The 21,026-nt window shown below is 43.2% G+C and overlaps 2 protein-coding genes across 5 annotated transcripts in view; one reads left to right on the plus strand and one right to left on the minus strand.

The window, feature by feature from the left end:
- rpl32 (ribosomal protein L32) overlaps positions 1-21,026 on the plus strand; it is a 251,962-nt gene that overhangs the window by 171,671 nt on the left and 59,265 nt on the right. The window lies entirely within an intron of this gene.
- Positions 1-21,026, minus strand: part of LOC143736236 (semaphorin-3D) — an 80,146-nt gene that overhangs the window by 36,919 nt on the left and 22,201 nt on the right. For 3 of the 4 annotated variants that reach the window (XM_077226951.1, XM_077226954.1, XM_077226953.1), the window contains one exon: positions 659-855. In XM_077226951.1, coding sequence (XP_077083066.1) covers positions 659-794 — 136 coding nt within the window. In that variant the 5' untranslated portion in view covers positions 795-855. Of the gene's footprint in view, positions 1-658; positions 856-19,491; positions 19,654-21,026 lie in introns of those variants that run through there. The other variant, XM_077226952.1, reaches the window with a different exon arrangement.

Below are 21,026 nucleotides of genomic sequence, written 5' to 3' on the forward strand. Positions count from 1 at the left end.
GAGTTAATATTAATATGTTAATATAAATATATATTACTTTTATCATTTAAATATTTCTATATAATCTTTATACAATTATAATTTTTATTAATATTTTTATTCATATATAAATACATTTTATGTTTAACAAATCATCAATCTATAATTATCCAGGAGAATAATTATATATTTGAATAAATATTGCTTAAAATAAATCACATTGCTGTGGTCGCTGTTCTCACATCACAATTATTATATACATTTTATTAATGATATTTAAGATACATAGTGCAATATTATGTGATATTATTGAATTAAATTTTAACAGAAACAAAATACAGTAGCCTAATTAACTCTGTACATTTTCAGGAAGCAGAGGTTAATGGCACTCTTCCTCTGTTGCATTGTGTCTGTTAAAGCTGCCTGACCCTGCTGATGTCCTCACGGACAAATGGAAAGAAGGAAAAGCAGCTTGCTCTCTGTCTACTAGCACTCTTCATTAAAGACTTCAGAGAGAAGATTAACCTGAAGATTTGCAGACTGCCACAGCAAAGACCGTAACTATTAGTGTTGTAGACATGATTTGCCTGCATTTTCTGCTGCCTTTTGATTCTCTCAATAAAAGTGAATGTCAAATTTAGTTTTTTGAGTGTCAGTATGTAAGAGTGTGAGTTCTGACCTGTATGAGTGAGCTGTAGTCGTGGTATATTCTGGTTTCCAGCATTACTGGACCGTATAAGAGGTAACAGCGAGTGGAGCAGAAAGACCAGCAGGGGACTGTATCGCCCAGCCCTCCAAAATCCCACAATCCTCATCTCCAACTTCCTGTTGTCTGACAGTACAGGTTGTCTTCTATGTCATATCACCTTCGTAGTGCTGGAGAAATAACAAGCAGAAATGAGCATGTACGTTGAAATTAAAGGTATACAATGAGTGAGTAGATAATGAATCCACCTTCGAAACCATGCTTTTGTCTTATCCTGAATCAGTACGGTATGCCTATAATAAGTGTTTATATTCAGACTATTTTAGATAGAACATAATATAATATAATATAATATTATTTATTTATTGTCATTGCAAATACAACGAAATTACATCAGAGCAACAATCGACAGTGGTTTTTCATACAGTGCAAAAGAACCAATAAAAACAGTTTGTTTACAGGGCACCGCAACAGACAACAACCAAGAAAAAGGGATATCAAGTGGAATCACTTATAGAGCTGCAAAGTCCAGTTACAATTATTGCAATTGTTGGATGATAAAGTCCATTATAGCACCAAAAACAGGGCCAAAGTGACACATATAAACAAAGAAGGGGCATATGAGGCGAATCACTACCAATCAGTAAAAATGTATAATTAAGTGTGCTGCAACAATGCAGAGTCCAGTGCACAGTTATCGCAGTTGTTGGGTAATGTTAAATAGTGTTAGATGAGTAATTTAGGTAAGAGAAGGAGGTAGTCGGGAATGGTGCTCATTCAGCAGTGTAACTGCCTGAGGGTAGAGGCAGTTGGCCATTCTAGTGGTTCTGGCTGGAAGAGACCTGTACCTCGTGCCCGACGGCAGCAGGCGAAACAAGCCGTGTGCTGGATGAAACCGCTCTCTTATGATGTTGTGTGCTTTACGCAGACAGCGGGAGGTGTGCTATTGAGGACGTGCAATCTGCTTTTAAATTTATTCAGAAGAATCTGCAGAAATTGAGACTTGTACTAAACTCAGATAAAACTAAAATCATGTGCTTTTCTAAATCAAGGAAAACAGAAGATGCTTGTCCAATTGCTACACTAGATGAGAAAGTAATTGAACGAGTATCGGTCTATAAATATCCTGGTTTCCTTTTAGAAGAAAATTTGTCCTTCAAACAGCATATAGAGGGTCTAACAAAAAAACTAAGAGTAAAGTTGGGTTTCTATTATAGAAACAAAGGCTGTTCCCTATCGGTCAGTCACTACAACGTAGGTCATGACTGACCAATAGGAATCTCGCTAGAGAGGCCAATCTACTTCGAGTGAAACTAAAACAAGCCAATACACATTGGCGTGCAATCATTTGCATCAGCTGCGCGCCCTCGTTAGCGCGGGTATAAACGAGCAGCTGGTGCGATTGCACACTAGCTTTTTGCTTCGGAGCCAAGCACTTCGTATGCTGAACAGAGTGAATTTGAAAGCAAGCCTCTTCTGGATCTCTCCACTTTGGTGCGGGCGTGACGGCACAACAGCGCGAGCGGTCTTTTTCTCTTCTCTCTCTCTCTTCTTTGTTTGTTGTTTTAAAACTGAGCAAACAAAAAAGCTGTTTTCACGGCTGGTAAGGTGCGCGGTTAAAGCGCTCAACGGCCGTTTTTACGGCTGGTAAGGTGCGCGATTAAAGCGCTCAACGGCCGTTTTTACGGCTGGTAAGACCAGCGAGAGAGAATCGCGCACAGACAGGTGCACATTCCTGTCTGTGTTCGCTGTGACCGTTCCCCTGCGTGCTTCAGCACCAAGGAGAGCAGTCTCTAAAAGAGCTTACACAGATAGTTTGCGTCTTTTTCAAGATGACATTCTATCTGTGTGTTTCTGGATGCGGTCGTTACCTGGGTTCGCGGGATGGTCACGATCGCTGCCTTGTGTGTCTGGGCCTCGAACACGCACAGGCAGCGTTCGTGGATGAGTCATGTACCCATTGTGGGAAGATGACCATCTCGGAGCTGAGGTCGAGACTCACGTTCCTGCAAAGGGGCGGAGTCCCCGTGCCTGCACCTCGTTCCAACCCCCCTTCGCGGGTTGCTTCGGGCAGTGACACGGGTAACCTGAGGATTACAGTGAGCGCGCTTCCTTCGGGGAACCAACCCCCTAGGAACCCTCACTCCTCTCATGCTCCGCAACCAGTTGAGCTGCCAACGGAACGTTCTGGACCGTCCTCGAGATGTGTACCGGTCGTTTCGTTCGGCGCTCCCTGCGAAGACCAGATGTCGATCGCTGCATCGGAGGGTGGGTCAGACCTCTCCGCGGACGACGGCTCGGAGCCGCTGCCTCCTTCAGGTGTGCCAGCGGTGCCCGAGTCGGACCCGGAGATGATGGCCATGCTTTCCCGGGCCGCCAACAGGATCGGGCTCGTGTGGAACCCTCCACCGTGTCCCGAGCCCTCGAGGTTGGACGATTGGTATCTCGGGGTGGCGCGCGCTGGTTCTCAGCAACCCACCCCAGTGCCTTTCTTCCCGGAGGTGCATGAGGAGCTCACAGGGACGTGGACGGCACCTTTTACTGCCAGAAACCGTCTCGGTGGATCCTCCTCCCTCACCACCCTTGATGGCGGGGCAGCTAAGGGATACACGCGTATCCCGCCAGTGGAACGGGCCGTTGCTATGCAACTGTGCCCTAACTCCACTTGGCGTGGAGAACCGTGTCTTCCTTCCCGGGCTTGTAAGTACTCGTCGGACCTGACCGGCAAGGCTTACAAGGCCTGTGGGGAAGCTGCCTCTGCCATGCACGCCATGGCGTTGTTGCAGGTTCATCAGGCCAAGGCACTGAAGGACCTGCACGAGGGTGGTCATGATCCACAAGTTCTCCAAGAACTTCGTGCCGCAACTGACCTCGCGCTCCGTGCGACGAAGGTCACTGCGCGGTCAGTGGGTCGTGCGATGTCCACACTGGTGGTCCAGGAACGCCACCTCCGGCTGTGTCTGGCTGACATGCGGGAGATCGACAAGATCAGGTTCCTTAACTCCCCCGTGTCCCAGACCGGCCTCTTCGGCGACGCGGTCGAGAACTTCGCCCAGCAGTTCTCGGCTGTACAGAAGCAGACTGAGGCCATTAGACACATCTTGCCGCGGCGGTCAGCTGCTGCCTCCACCCCACCGCCCGCAGCTCCTCGGTCTGCTCGTCGCCGTGGGCGTCCGCCTGCGTCTGCCCCTGCTCCCGCGCCGCAGCAGCAGCCTCCATCCAAGCGGCACCGTGGAGCCAGTCGCAGGCAGGGCGCCCCGCCCGTCCAGGCCCCCGCCAAGAGGGGCGGCAAAGCCAAAGGTAAGCGGCCCTAGGACGGGCGACCCAGAGGTGGAAGGGACTGCTCTCCAGGAGACGATGACTGCATCGCTCCCTCCCCCGGAAGAGGGCCGGGTGGAAAATCCTTTGTTCCGCCGCTGGCCTTAAAACCAGCGGTACCCAAATTTTCAATAAAAGAGCAGTTTCTATCATCTCTGGGTCCGAAGAGGGCCCGGAGAGTAGTGGGGGGTCAGAATCCTCACCACTCTCATCCGCCTCTTCTATCGCCAGCCGGCAGCTGCGTACGGTCCGAGAACGCCATCGAGCCGCCTCCCGCACCTCCTGCCCCGTGGAACCAGGTAAGTGCTGCACAGCACACTCAGACCCGCTACGGGCCGCCTCCCAGAGAGAGCCTCCCGAGCTGCGTCCCTGTGTTCCACCTCGCTGCCCCACTCCGGGTACGCCTACGGTCCCTTTGGTCCCGCTTGTACGGTCTCTGCGAGCCTGGTTAGCGCTCCCCAGGCCGTCTCGCTGGCTCATTCGAACCATCAGGCTCGGCTATGCGATTCAGTTCGCCCGGCGTCCCCCCAAGTTTCGGGCCATCCACTCCACTACAGTGAGAGCAGCCGATGCCCATGTCTTGCGTGCGGAGATCGCAGTCCTACTGGCGAAGGATGCGATAGAGCCGGTCCCTCCAGCCGATATGAGGTCAGGGCACTACAGTCCCTACTTCATTGTACCCAAGAAAGGTGGTGGGTTACGACCGATCTTGGATCTGCGAGTTTTGAATCGGAGCCTCCACAAGCTACCGTTCAAAATGCTCACGCAGAGACGCATTTTCGAATGTATCCGTCCCCAAGATTGGTTTGCAGCGATCGACCTGAAGGACGCGTACTTTCATGTCTCGATTCTTCCTCGACACAGGCCATTTCTGCGCTTTGCGTTCGAGGGTCGAGCATATCAGTACAAAGTCCTACCCTTCGGGCTGTCCCTCTCCCCCCGTGTCTTCACGAAAGTCACGGAGGGGGCCCTTGTTCCCATGAGAGAACAGGGCGTTCGCATCCTCAACTATCTCGACGACTGGCTCATACTAGCACACTCTCGAGATCAGCTATGCGAACACAGGGACCTAGTGCTCAGGCACCTCAGCCAGTTGGGTCTTCAGGTCAACTGGGAAAAGAGCAAACTCTCCCCTGTGCAGAGGATCTCTTTTCTCGGTATGGAGTTGGATTCGGTCGCCCAGACAGCGCGCCTCACAGAGCAGCGTGCTCAGTCGGTGCTGAACTGCTTGAACACGTTCAAGGGCAGGACAGCGGTCCCACTGAAACTCTTTCAGAGGCTCCTGGGGCATATGGCAGCAGCATCAGCGGTAACCCCGCTCGGCCTGCTACATATGAGACCGCTTCAGCACTGGCTTCACGGCCGAGTCCCGAGATGGGCGTGGCGTCATGGCACTCACCGGGTGGCAATCACACCGGCGTGCCGCCAGACCTTCAGCCCGTGGTCAGACCCCTCGTTCCTGCGGGCAGGAGTCCCCTTGGAACAGGTGTCCAGGCATGCTGTGGTATTCACAGATGCCTCTGCCACCGGCTGGGGTGCCACGTACAACGGGCATGCAGTGACAGGGGTGTGGACGGACCCTCAACTGCGTTGGCACATCAACTGCCTCGAGTTGCTAGCAGTACATCTCGCCCTGACCCGCTTGAAAAGACGGCTACAGGGCAGGGACGTGCTGGTCTGTACGGACAACACTGCGACCGTTGCCTACATCAACCGACAAGGTGGTCTACGCTCCCGTCGCATGTCGCAACTCGCCCGCCATCTCCTCCTCTGGAGTCAGAAGCATCTGAGGTCGCTTCGAGCCATGTATGTCCCCGGCTTGCTCAACCGTGTGGCCGACGAGCTATCACGAGCTGTGCTCCCGGGAGAATGGCGACTCCACCCCCAGGCGGTTCAGCTGATCTGGAGAGAGTTCGGGGAGGCTCAGGTAGACCTGTTTGCCTCCTCAGAGACCTCCCACTGCCAGCTGTTTTACTCCCTGACCGAGGGAACACTCGGCACGGACGCACTGGCACACAGCTGGCCCCGGGGCCTTCGCAAATATGCGTTTCCCCCAGTGACCCTACTTGCGCAGACACTGTGCAAAGTCAGGGAGGACGAGGAGCAGGTCCTTCTGGTGGCTCCCTATTGGCCCACCCGGACTTGGTTCCCAGAACTCATGCTCCTTGTGACAGTCCCTCCCTGGCCCATTCCTCTGAGGAAGGACCTTCTGACTCAGAGACGGGGCACCCTATGGCACCCGCATCCAGACCTCTGGAAACTCCATGTCTGGTCCCTGGACGGGACGCGGAGGTTTTAGGTGACTTACCCCCTGAGGTACTTAACACCATCACTTCAGCACGGGCGCCGTCCACGAGACGTGTTTACGCCCTGAAGTGGAACCTGTTCGTCAAGTGGTGTTCTTCTCGCCGAGAAGACCCCCGAAGATGTCCGATAGGGTCTGTGCTTTCCTTCTTGCAGCAGGGGTTGGAGCGTAGACTGTCTCCCTCCACCCTCAAAGTACATGCTGCCGCTATTTCAGCTTATCACGACCACATAGATGGCAAAGCAGTGGGAAAGCACGACCTGGTCGTCAGGTTTCTTAGGGGGGCGAGACGATTAAATCCTCCTCGACCCCCCTCCATACCCTCTTGGGATCTTTCCCTGGTGCTTCGAGCACGTCAGTAGACTTAAAGCTTCTTTCCATGAAGACTTTGCTGCTGGTTGCACTGGCCTCTGTCAAGAGGGTAGGAGACCTGCACGCATTTTCGGTCGACGAATCGTGCCTAGAGTTCGGGCCGGGTGGCAGCCACGTGGTACTAAGACCCCGGCCTGGCTATGTGCCCAAGGTTCCTACCACTCCCTTCAAAGACCAGGTAGTGAACCTGCAAGCGCTGCCTTTGGAGGAGGCAGACCCAGCCCTGGCTTTGCTCTGTCCCGTTCGCGCTCTGCGTATGTACGTGGACAGAACTCAAAGCGTCAGGACCTCAGACCAGCTCTTTGTCTGTTACGGAGGCCAGCAGAAGGGAAAGGCTGTCTCCAAGCAGAGGATGGCCCACTGGATAGTGGATGCCATCGCCTTGGCTTACCAAGCACAAGGCGTGCCCTGCCCGCTCAGGCTGCATGCACACTCCACGAGAGGCGTTGCATCCTCCTGGGCGCTGGCACGTGGCTCCTCGCTAACAGATATCTGTAGAGCTGCGGGCTGGGCGACACCTAACACGTTCGCTAGATACTATAGCCTACGTGTAGAGCCGGTGTCCTCCCGTGTTCTCACCCTAGACGGGTAGAAGCACTGAGAGGTCTGGCTCTGTCGGCTTGCTGCACCCTACTGTGCACCCTTATTGCTCCAGAGTAAAACCTGTTGAGTCCTCCAAAACCCCTCGGCCCGGACTTGGCGGAGCGTCCGGCGCCAGGCCCTTATCCGCTGAATCCTTGAGAACCGGATCTGGGCTGGGTTCCATTTGTGTGACCCTACGGGGATCCCATATGTGTATATTCCACGGCTGCTCCTATCGGAAGCCCGTGTCTTTCCCTTGGGCTAAGTCACCCTTTATTTCATATGCAGTACAGCCTTCGGCTAGTCCATATGCATTTCCACATAACTCTTTGAAGAAGTGGCTTCCGCAGCGTTCCTTCCTAAACAGAAAGGGCACGCTTTCCCAGTGTTATCCAATATCTCACTGTATGGGTTATTACGGAACAACAGTGTCAGACTCACTCTGTGTAAGCCTCCGCCTATCGTCCTTCCAGGCAAGAAGGTGTAGAGGCTTGCACGGGGGCGCTGGATGGGGTGCAGCGGCTGTGGCGCTTTGGTAGGGATTCCTATTGGTCAGTCATGACCTACGTTGTAGTGACTGACCGATAGGGAACGTCTCGGTTACATATGGTAACCCTCGTTCCCTGAGGGAGGGAACGGAGACGTAGGTCCCGTCGCCACATCCGCTGCCGCCCGCCGGGGCGGCCAGCTTCTCAGGCTTGGCTCCTCAGCAAAAAACTAGTGTGCAATCGCACCAGCTGCTCGTTTATACCCGCGCTAACGAGGGCGCGCAGCTGATGCAAATGATTGCACGCCAATGTGTATTGGCTTGTTTTAGTTTCACTCGAAGTAGATTGGCCTCTCTAGCGAGATTCCTATTGGTCAGTCATGACCTACGTCTCCGTTCCCTCCCTCAGGGAACGAGGGTTACCATATGTAACCGAGACGTTTCTCTTTTAGTACGAGAAAAACATTTATACAAACAACATTTATGTCAATGCTGGATTATGGTGATATTTTATACATGCATGCAAATAAATCTTCTTTGTAAATGCTGGATTCAGTATATCATGCAGCAAGATTTGTAACTAATTCAAGTTTCCGTACTCATCATTGTAGCTTGTACGAGAGTGTTGGTTGGCCATCTCTGCACAATCGCAGGCTGGAGCACTGGTATATTTTTCTTTTTAAGGCCATACTCTGTAAACTGCCTTCTTACTTATGCTCTCTTTTGTCTATTAAAGTCACTACCAGGAAATGTAAGCTTAGATCATATGGGCAAACTATGTATGAAATCCCACGAACGCGAACTGTCTTCGGTGAAAGTGCCTTTAAAGTTTTTGCACCGTTTTCCTGGTATAAATTGCAAAATAAGCTAAAATTTGACTGTTTACCGACAATGACACAATTTAAAATAAGGATAAAGGACTATTTGAGTACCAGTTGCACATGTGCTTTTACTGAGAGCGGCTGGTGATTATGTTGAGAGTATGTTAAATTGCCCAAATATACTTTTTTTCTTGTTTGTTTTGTTTTTTGTTAATGTTTGTATATGTATTTTTTTTTAACATGGAACTATTATTCTGCTGTCTTGGCCAGGACGCCCTTGAAAAAGAGATGAATCTCTTGGGACTATTTCCTGGTAAAATAAAGGTAAAATAAAATAAATAAAATATACACCGATGAGATCTCCGGGAGGGTAGTCTCGATGATTTTGCCTGCAGTTTTCACCACCTTCTGAATCAACTGTCGTTCAGCTGTGGTGCAGCTAGAAAACCACACCAACAGCCCACAGGTCAGCACACTTTTAATTGCACAGTAAGTTGTAGAAATTTATCATAAGCCTCTTGGGGAGTTTCACTCTTCTCAGCTTCCTCAGGTAAAAGAGCCTGGACAGATCCTCCGACATAGTAACACCCAGAAATTTTAAGTGTTTCACCCTCTCGACTGCCTCTCCGTTGAGGTTGAGGGATGAGTGACCTAGATTGTTTGTTTTACGAAAGTCAACTATGATTTCTTTTGTCTTTTTGATGTTCAGTAACAGGTTATGGTTTTTACACCACTCTGTTAGCAGTTCGATCTCCACCCTTTATGCCTTCTCATTGCTGGCTATAATGAGGCCGAGCACAGTTGTGTCGTCAGCAAATTTAATGACATGAGAAACGTGGGAAAAGAAGCGGAACAGTCATGTGCGTAAAATTTGCAATGTAGGGGACTGAGTACGCAGCCTTGAGGTGCACCAGTGTTGATGTATAGGGTGTTAGAAACGTGCTCACCTATTTTCACACATTGGGAGCGGTTGGTTAGAAAATCCAGTATCCAGTAACATAGTGACTTGTTCAATCCAAGATTACACAATTTCAGCAGAAGTGTATTTGGCCGTATTGTGTTAAAGGCTGAACTAAAGTCAATGAAAAGCAGATGTTTTTGTGCTCTAGATGTTCCAACAGTAAGTGAAGCACCATAGCAATGGCATCCTCCGTTGATCTATTTTCCTTATATGCAAACTGGTAACGGTCTAAAGCTGGTGGTATGGCCTTTTTTAAGTGTTTCATGACCAGACGCTCCAAGCACTTTGCAGGGGTAGATGTTAGTGCAACAGGCCTATAGTCATTCAGGCATGTGACATCGGCTAGTTTAGGGACAGGAATAAGTGTTGCTGCTTTAAAACATGATGGAACCCATGACCTGGACAGCAACAGGTTGAAGATAATGGTAAAAACTTCTGCTAGGTCGGACACACAGTCCTTTAGCTGCAAGGTAAATTGTATATCGTCGCTGTCCGCTGAAAACCGCGTATGTCCATTTTGCAGATTTTGAGATTTTTCGACGGATAGAATGTCCAGGTTCATTTCCGTATACAGTATGCTTCACATTATCTAAATGACCAATGAAAAGTTGTGAAATCACGTCATCTGATTTTCACGTATATCCATTTGGTGTCAAAGCTGTCAATCACGCCGCTGTTTATCACAGGCAATAAACTGAGCGTATTTAAAAAACTGAGACGTAGGCTATTTAATAAACTGATCGTAGCCTATTCATCTGTCAATATGAAACGCGACTTGGTAATTCTAATGATCGGAAGAACACGTATCGACCACCGTTACTGTAAAATATGCACGTATGTCCATTTAAACTTTTTGATTTTGGTCAAATGTGGATTATATCATTACACTTGCAAGAATATGGTTACATTTAAAGATGCCGTACCAAGTATGCAACGCTACGTTCAACTGCTTTTGAAATTACGGTGTTTTTTTCACTTCCTGAAAAGTAACCGTTTTGGACATACGTGAGTTTCATCGGGCAGCGACGATATTTACAATTAGGCCTAAATGAAAAGCTATTTAACACAGAATTATACAATTATTATATTTCTAAATTGTTTTTTAAATTTGTATTATTTTTAAGTGTCTATAAATGATCTATAATAATTTATAATGGACTACTATTTTGGAGAGTAATTGTATATTTTAAACCTTATTAAAATAAACAGTTATTTACAGTGCTGTCTTATGTCGCTGTTATTTATTATATAATTATATATATTTTTCAATTATTTTTAAGGCACATAACAGTGCAATATTATATTACATTATTAAATAACATTAACTTTTAGAACTTTTGCTGGAGAAATAACAAGCCAAATGAGCATGAAAGTCTAAATTAAATATAGTAATAATACTGTGAACATGAAACGCCAACGAACATGTTTCTGTAATCTGTTGCTAATCAATATTAAATCATAATAATATAATATAATAGAAAAAAATGTACTCCACAATTGCTAATAATTTCACAAATATATATATACTGAACACTGAACACAATTATAAGCACAACACTTTTGTTTTTGCCCCCATTTTTCATGAGCTGAACTCAAAGATCTAAGACTTTTTCTATGTACACAAAAGGGCCTATTTCTTTCAAATATTATTCCCAAATCTGTCTAAATCTGTGTTAGTGATCTGTGTTAGCCGAGATAATCCATCCACCTCACAGGTGTGGCATATCAAGATGCTGATTAGACAGCATGATTATTGCACAGGTGTGCCTTAGGCTGTCCACAATAAAAGGCCACTCTAAAATGTGCAGTTTTATCACACAGCACAATGCCACAGATGTCGCAAGTTTTGAGGGAGCGTGCAATTGGCATGCTGACTGCAGGAATGTCCACTAGAGCTGTTGCCCGTGAATTGAATGTTCATTTCTCTACCATAAGCCGTCCCCAAAGGCGTTTCAGAGAATCTGGCAGTACATCCAACCGGCCTCACAACCGCAAACCACCTGTAACCACACCAGCCCAGGACCTCCACATCCAGCATCTTCACCTCAAAGATCATCTGAGACCAGCCAAAGTCTTAGATCTTTGAGTTCATCTCATGAAAGATTGGTGCAAAAACAAAAGTGTTGTGCTTATAATTGTGTTTAGTGTGTGTGTGTGTGTGTGTGTGTGTGTGTGTGTGTGTGTGTGTGTGTGTGTGTGTGTGTGTGTGTGTGTGAGTGTGTGTGTGTGTGTGTGTGTGTGTGTGTGTGTGTGTGTGTGTGTGTGTGTGTGTGTGTGTGTGTGTGTGTGTGTGTGTGTGTGTGTGTGTGTGTGTGTGTGTGTGTGTGTGTGTAATTGAATGAAAACATATTTAAATTTACTTTACTATTTACTTTTTATTTTATTAAAAAATCTATTTCATTTATTAAATTGAATTTAAATATAAAATGCTAAAAAAAAGTTGAAACATTTTTCAATTTCATTCAGAATCAACAAAGTTTTTCCACATCAAACTGATATTTTTTATATATTTGTTTTGCCTCAGTATGGACAAAACTCCAGATGGCATTCTTTCACAATGACATTAACCCTGTAGATGTCATCTTTTCTAAATAGAAAACAGAATGTGCCACATCGGCCCAAGCAGCACGAGCACAACCAAATGTGGTTTACAGTCTCCTCAGGTCAAAAAGTGCTTAAACCAGGAAGTGCAACAGATGCTACCCCAAGAACAAACTGATTCTCAGCACCGACTGGAAACCCGAAACCCTGCAGAGCGCGTGAGCGGCGTGCCGAACTCACACGACAACAAGAGAACAAGCCTTGCGTGGAAAAGGAAACCAGAGCATTGTCTCGAGAAAAGTTCCCATGGCTAATCAGCTACCCTGATCTTTATTTCCTTTCCTTTCAGAGGTCACCCTACATAAACAGATCGCATGCGCAACCTAGAAACACTCGAGCGGCTTTCTCCTGTAAATGCTAACCGCTAGCCACTGTCAAAGGACACGCAAGAGTTCAGTCCAGTGGAATGGATTTCATTTGTCCGTTTCATACGACGCACAGTATAGAAAGTTCAACAATTGGCGAGCTCATTGAAAGAGCAGTACTTTTTGTGTTGGTGCTCAGGGGAAGCATTTTCCCATCATGAGGGTATTGTATGTTGCGCCACTTAGACTCGCGAGGGGACCCCTGGGGACGGTTTCGACACGAAAAAAGGGCTTGAGCTCAAACATATGCAAAATGAAGATAGGCTTTTTCTATTGCTCCATTCATCACCTCAAAATCTAAGCTCATTACGTTTGTTATTCGGACATAATAACTCCATTCAAGTTCCTCGAGTGACCGAAACCAAATGCTCTTCAGTACGCAGAAAGATTTATCGCGAAATGTGTTTTAACCTGAAAATCAGCTATGTTTATCAGACATCAAATAGCCGGAATTCATTTCCCAGTTCCCGGGATCAGGATTTACTGTGCTGGCGTGAGCGCAGGTGCTCAAGGAGAGATCGTTGACTCTTATTAGCTCCGTTTGTTGACTCAAACCTTATTAATCTCCCTGAGAAAGCAAAAGAAAACATATCATTCCTGGCCCGACAACAACTATGTGTGAGCTGTGTAAGGTGGTGATGGTCTGTCAGATATTAATATAGGCACATTTTTCATTAGATCATTAGAGCACTTGTGGTATTCTTTATGCCTCGGTTTAGCTGATATGTATTCAGTTGGGAGAGCAGGAGAGATTTGAATTATGTTGTATCAAAATGTCCTTTCGGTGGCCTTGGTTGTTATAGAATGAGTGGGATATGGTTTCAATCATTATTAATGGCTTTTTGTAGACTCGTGACCTAATATGTGCAGCTACTAGAGTCGTTAACATTGTAGGCTTACGTTTGACTACTGACGTAAAGTTTGGTCTGCTTTGCAATTTATTCTGAGCAGAAAACTACAGAAATACTGCAAACGAAACATTTAAAAAAAAATAAAGCATGAAAAGTGCATGAACATTTGCATTCAATCATTATTAATGGCTCTTTGGAAACTTGTGACCTATTATGTGCTGCTGTTAAAGTCTGAAACATTGCACGCTTGCTTTTGACTACTGGCATAAAGTCTGGTCCGCTTTGCAACTAATTCTGAGCATAAAACTTTGAATATACTTTTTACTTTGAATGCAATGTAAGTCGCTTCCGATAATACGCAAATGTAAAGAATAGTGAGCCTTTGTGAATATTGATGGGAAAGTAAAGAAACACAGATGTGGTGAATCAGATGACATCTGCCATCAGATTGACCTGCTCCCCGCAGACAACAGTTAGTCATCAGCTTTTTCAATGAGGAAAGACAACAAACAAACACTAACTGTGGGAAAATCATCAAGCTTTGGGAAGAGGAAGTAGTTGATATTAACTCACTTCCAGGTGACAAAAAACACATGACTTCAACCAGGAGAGAAAAACCAGCTGACTTCCACCAGGAGAGAAATGGCAGCTCACTCCGGATATAGAGCCTGTTTCCTTACAATGGTAAGAATGACGAAAAACTAGAGCCTGTCAGGGTCACGTTCAAAAAATGACCTAATTTACAACCTTGACTGGCAAAGCTTGAAGAGTGACTTCAGACATTGCCCTATACTCTTTTTTTTATATATATATATATAAATACAGTGCTCCGATCACGTGTGCTGGAATAGTTTTCTGTCCAAGCCTCACGAGTTAAGCACACTGAGGTTTCATCTGGTTCAAAAAGCCTCTCAAAGGAAGGTGGAAAGACTGCAAACACCTTAACAGGCAGACGGGAAAATAATGATCCCTGCAGGGAGACACATAGTAAGGCATTTTGTCAAAGTAATGGATGAGCACTCTCACTTCCTCTTGGGCTTGTGACCGGACAGAATAGAGGGACCGGCGGGGAGTCCTTCACCGCTCTGCACCAGCAATCCCTGATCCGATCCGACAAAACCCACCGCTTCAGACTCGGTCACCTGTCCCTGCATTCACACGCCACTAGTGGCACCAAACGGAAGTGCAGTCTGTTTAAATAAACGTGAGTTTGGGTGGAGGAAAAATGGTGGATGAAGGATTCTCTTCTAATTTTTTTCATAGAACATGTTCTAAGCATCATATTCGTGAACAAACAACTGATATGTTTATTTAAAGCAGATGTATACACATTCTAAAAGATAAATAGCACGGAAACCAGCTAAAGGTTGTTCAAACATCCGATAAAGAACATTTAGCATTGGGTAAACGTCAAATAGATGTTTCTTCAGCAATGCACATGCGCTATCAACACAATAAAATCTTTAATCGGAGCCATTTTTTATCATGGTAATGGTATATCTATTTTTGTTGAAAACTTTTACATTACGGCAAATTTGTCTTTGTGTTTTTATCAAGCTTATCAAGTATTTTATTTTTATTTTTGTTCTATTTCTTCAACCATGGCCACTTTTATATTGCATTTTAGAAACTTGTGAATATGTTATATTTTTTATATGAGTCATTTTATATCATGGTAATGGTTTATCTATAGGCTATTATAGTAATCTTTTGCAGACAATTCAATAATTTTTTTAAAAAATATAATAAATTAACTTACCAACACTGTTATGACAATTCATAACTATTTGATGTTTTAGCAAATTGGTGGTGAATTCGTATGGATTTATTTCATTAAATTACGTGTTTCTGTGATGTTTTTGTGATGGGTGTTTCTTCAAATATGGCCAGCTTCATATTTCATATTTCTGGCATTTTTTCACAATTTTTTCAAGATTTTTCAAAAATCACATTTTGCAAACAAATCAAATCATACAAATTTATACGGAAATCGCCAACATGAGATCTCATTAGAACTAACATTGGAAAACAAAGACTCTGAATTCTGATTGGTTGGTCCACATCCGTAGATGCGCTAAGTTGTGAAACAGTTAGGAAACAGTTAAACTGCATTTTACATTTTTAACTAGTTCTTCATTGACTTGTTAGGGACTCTTGCCAGTTTCTTTACGTAAGGTCAAACCAAACTAATTGCCATACAAATACTGTCAAATAGTCACATCGCCCAGCTCTAATTAAATTTGTTCTACTTAGTTACATTTAACTGTATATAAAATGAAAGTGGATTGAAAAAATGAGCAGCCAAACTCAAATTATACAAAAAGAGTTGCAGAAAATTACTTATTCATTGAAAGTCTAATGTGAATGAAAAGGGGCCGGTCGGCACATTAAGATCCGCCCCGAGCTGTGAAAAGATCTGCTACCCGTGAACAAACAACACTGGGCTCAACCAGCCGAAAAACAAGCAACTGGGCTCCCGTTAAACACTCACAAAGAGACCAGCTTAACATGCTGGGACACTAAACATTCAAAATCAGCCCTATTCTTTCCAAACCGCTGCCATTCAGTTCAAAAACACTGAATTTTTCACAATTCATTAGTCTTTTTATAATGCAAAAAATCTGCAATTTAGAGAAACAACAGTCTAAAGTTTCATGTTCCCAGGAAATCATTCACTGAGTGAGCAAATGTAGATACAGACATCTTTAGGCCATTCATCCAGGTGTCCATCATTCCCATGGGTAATGTTGCACTAGTGAGCTTCTGGCGACACACACACAACACATGCCAGCTGATTTTGTAGAAGAAAAAAGGATATTTTACATGAACTCCTCCGCCTCACAACTCATTAGGAAGACTTTAGGTTTTCAGGAAGGATTACAGTTTCTCTGGAACATAATCTGGAACAAATGAGCGACAAATGTGTCGAGTGCTAGAGGCCGGGAAGGTTATCTGAGTGTGTTTGGCAGGTGTCATGACGGAGTGAGTGTGTGGACCTCCAGCCTCACTGCAAATATCTAAAGGCAAAAATGTTCAATCTACTACTATTAATAGTAATTTGTTCTTGAGACGCATAAAACTGTTTAATTTGTTTTTGTGGTATTATCAAGCTTGTATTTGTGTGTGTTTGTATTAAGTTTGTTTTATGTTTTTGCTAGAATTAGTTATGACATCCTAACTCATCAAAATAAGTTAAGCAATTTTCAACTTTTTTTATAAGTTATACAAGATTCATTTTTTCAAATCATTCTAATATAATGGTTTGATGTTCAGGAAACATTTCTGATTATTATCAAGAAACCATGAAGCATTTTTCAGACTGTTTTGATAATTGAAGTTTTAAAAGAAGAGCATTTATTTGAAGTTGTTTTTTTTTTTGTACCATTATAAATGCTTTTACTGTCACCATTGATTGATTTAATGCAGCCTTGCTGAATAAAAATAATACAAATACATCTTACTGACCCTCAACTTTAATAAGTAATTTCACACCTAACAATTTATGTATCCTAAACATACACAATTAAATTATATTTTCACACTTCATAATTATATTTTATATAATTATATAATATATATATATATTATTTTTTTATTTATTTTTTTCACAAAAAAGTTTTAAATTTACTTTTAAAAAAAAGTAAAAAAAAATTGAAATCAATTAATAAAATTACAACAACAACAACAACAAAAAAATACTGAAAATTAATACAAATTAATCAACCAATAAAAATCAACCACTGGGAGATAAAAGTGCTCAAAGTCGAAGAAACACCCATTTATCAAAGTCTAACATTTTACTAACGATATTTCAGTTTAGACATTTAGACAACAGCAAAACTTTACTGACTTTCTGAATAATCATATAGTAGCCCTTTTATTTAAATTTAAGGGTGATGGGGGGCCAATTGTGGTATGCGATCATGTGAACGTTCAGCTGGACAATAACTCCCTCATTCCTCAATAGATGGACCCCCTAGGCAGTTTTGGAAACTCTGGCTTTCTTCATAACCAAATGACCAAGCGTGGCCGAGTTGGTTGCTGTGAAGACTCAACGTTTGCCCTGCATGAGATCGTTCAACCGGACAGCCCTAAAACTCCCACACCAACACCCCAGTGATCTTGAACATCCCAATCTGCTCCTCGAGTCCGGTTCTGCACTGAAGACAAAGCCCTTCTCCTTCACATACCAGCCCAACTCTGCAATCCTCACCTCCAGACACCTATGTCTGACAAGGTGGGGTGTAACAAAATGAAGAGAGACAGATGAACTGTCCACTTCAGCTGTTTTCAATCTGACAGGATCCAGGGCTATTGGCCACTTCTGCTTTAAGGAGTGATGTGATGGGGTGCCTGAAAAGGCTAGAAGTTATAATAATATTTAAAATGGTAAAACATCTGCCTCATCTTGTCCTGAAATCTGGATTCTCAAATATACAGCATTGATGAGTAATGTTATGTTTTACTACACATCATTGTTACATATTTTGGTGAGTAAATTCCAGCAATTCTTTAAGCTTTTGTTTCTTTTAACCATTTACCAGCAAGAAACAATGAGAAGTGGGGAAAACACAAGGGTTCCTTCTCAGGATGTGTTTTTAGAGTCTGTATGTGAACAATATACAGCATCTACTATTATTAGGGCCCACTCTTGGAATTGCTCCGTTTAAGACTTATTATTATAGTTCTTAATATAGCATCGACTACATTCCCATTTCCTGAAAGTAAGAAAAAGAATAAAATTGAAGACATGGTTAAATGTATGCAACAAGAACAACAACAATTCAGAATTAAAATACTGTGATGATGTCATTGCAGCTGACATTTTGTTTGCAAACACATTGTTTGAAGGTAATGGGAGATTTTCATACTGTAATCTTAAATTTCAGACCTAGAGTTTACAAAAGCATTAGGGGCACCTAAAGTTGATATTACCTACAAAACAAAGATGTTTAAATGGCGTGTGTTAAGTAGTTTGAACAAAAAACAAAAACAAAACAAAACAGCAAAAGCAAAACCAAGAAAAATAAAAAAGGAAAGCAAAGCACAAAACAAAACAAAACAAAACAGCAAAGCACAAAACAAAACAAAACAAAACAAAACAAAACAAAACAGCAAAGTAAAACTGCAAAACAAAACAAATGAAACAAAACAGCAAAAGCAAAACCAAGAAAAACAAAATAGGAAAGCAAAGCGCAAAACAAAACAAAACTGCAAAACTGCAAAACTGCAAAACAAAACAAAACAAAACAAAACAAAACAAAACAAAACAAAACAAAACAAAACAAAACAAAACAAGACAAAACAAAACAAGACAAAACAGCAAAGCAAAACTGCAAAAAAACAAAACAAAACAAAACAGCAAAGCAAAGCAAAGCAAAGCAAAACATAAAACAAAACAAAACAGGAAAATATAATAATAATAAAATAAGCGAAACAAAATAAAGTAAAATCTCACAGAAATGAGTGCCAATTAGGAAAATGTTGGATTAGGAAATATTTGTCAGGCTTTCATAAAAAAAATATTAAAAAAATCAGAAAATATGCAGAGTAAGAAAAATCAGCAAATTCCTTCTCTAAACTAATCTTATACTTATCTCCTCATAAATCTGAATACTGTATAATAACTCCATAAAATAACATACTGATTTACAACCTACAACTTCTTAAGTCATTGCACAATTTAATGCCAGCAAACCATGTCAACTAAATCTTTGTATTTCTTGATAATACAGAGCTAAGTAATATGTCATATCAATATCTCTTTCTGTAGTGTCGAGGGAAATTTGCTGTCTAGTTATCCACTGTAAGTTTCTGTTTCCTATCAGCATCCAAGAAGCCCATTGGCTCTATATGCAGAATGTAAATTGCGCACAACATGGAACAATTTCAGCACGCTTAATCTATGATTGTCTGGAGGAGACCCTTCAGAGCAACTCAATTTGATATCCGAGGCGCCAGATTCCCATTCCCGCACACTTAATGACGTCCAACATCACCACAAAGCATCTGAAAAAGCGTCCAATCTACATTCTGAACTCTGTTATTGTCTCACGGAAATGCTCCATGCTCATCTGGGAATAACAGCAGTCGGAGAGGGAAAAGCTGGGAATAAATGTATGATTAGTAATCCGTCAACTCACGTTCTACTACTGGAGGTTTTAAATCAACATGCGCAACTGTAAGTGATCGACTGTCCGGCCCATTACGTCTCACCACATTAAAATAAACAGCCGTTAGTCTGTGTATGTTAAAAGCGAGAGAATATCCAGCATGTGAGATGTGAAACTGAAATGTTTGAAAATATACAGTTAGGCTAATAACTCTGGTTTGGGGAGGGAATGGGCCGAGCGAATCGCACCAGTTCAAGAATCCCGCTGGAATGTTGTGGTGTTCATTCCAGACAGCTGATTTTGAGAAGGAGGCAAACAATACATGTTGCACAACCCTCCAAAAATAGGAAAACAACTGTCTCTAGAAGGTTCTGTAATGTTCCCTGGAGAATCTGAATTACAAACCGCCAGCCCTAACCAATATGCCATTGGCGCTTGCAATGAAATAGGACATTTGAAAGACAATGTGCAGAATTCCACCTCATTTCCTCATTTCCAAGGATTCCGCAAACCATTCCTGCTAGTACTTGTGAGGACGACTAAACAACAGTGAAGGACTTCACAGTGGCATGACCTTAAGCTGGAGAACAGCCGTAAGCACACGGACCCCCTCTTCTGCACTCTTTAAAACGCAGCGTGAACCTGCCGGGAGAAGGATGGTGACGATTTTCCCATTAGCTGTTTGGTTAAGATCCACGTAGGAGATTTCCTCTCAAGACTTTACTGCAGAAAACCCTCAGGCATTGAAATCATGACTTGCACAACCTACACGCTAGTTTTATTCCAGCTTGATCACATTAAAACTTGTAGGTAACAATATGGAAGTACTTAAATATGCACAGCTTTAGATATTATAGATGTTGTAAATAGATTTAGCCTCTAGAATCCCAACTGTCCTAAAAATAACCACTTCTCAACAATATAACAAAAATCAGGGTAACATTTTATTTTGATAGTCCCCTTTATTATAACTAAAATCCGAACCATACAGAAATGCTTTCACACTAGAAACGAACCAAAACCTTTGTTCAGTTTGATCCGGACCGAGACTACCTCTTTTCGTCGGACCAAATTTCATCTGTTTGGTCCGGACCGTGGTCCGGGGGAGGTTTCACACCTGTAATTTTGATTCGGACCAAACTGAAGAGTCCGAAAGTCCGGACCAAACAAGGTAGGTGTGAAAGGGCCCTAAGCGTCTATGTCAACTAACTTTCATTCGATTATTAAGAGAGTTGTTGGTCTGCTTAATATCTGCTGTTTCTGCAACTACGGGCACTTTTAAGTCCCAGCAGTGAAATTTTTGATTTATGTTAAAATTTTTCATCTGATGTTTCATAAATATATTCACAGGGCCATTACACACCTTGACAAAAAATATAATTACTGCTTAATGTGATTAAATATAATATTATGAAGCATTTATAGCTCAAAACACATTTTGTTAATGTCCCACACCTGTGGTCTCACTGTTGAAATACATAAAATAAGCTAATTTAATTACAATTTGACATTATTTCAAATGGAATTGTTTAATATAGAGATTCATTTACAGCCTCTTAAAATTC

This window comes from Siphateles boraxobius, unplaced genomic scaffold (assembly GCF_051911475.1).
Source record: "Siphateles boraxobius isolate OS27281-9 unplaced genomic scaffold, OSU_SipBor_1 13, whole genome shotgun sequence".
In the NCBI taxonomy this organism is placed as follows: Eukaryota; Metazoa; Chordata; class Actinopteri; order Cypriniformes; family Leuciscidae; genus Siphateles; species Siphateles boraxobius.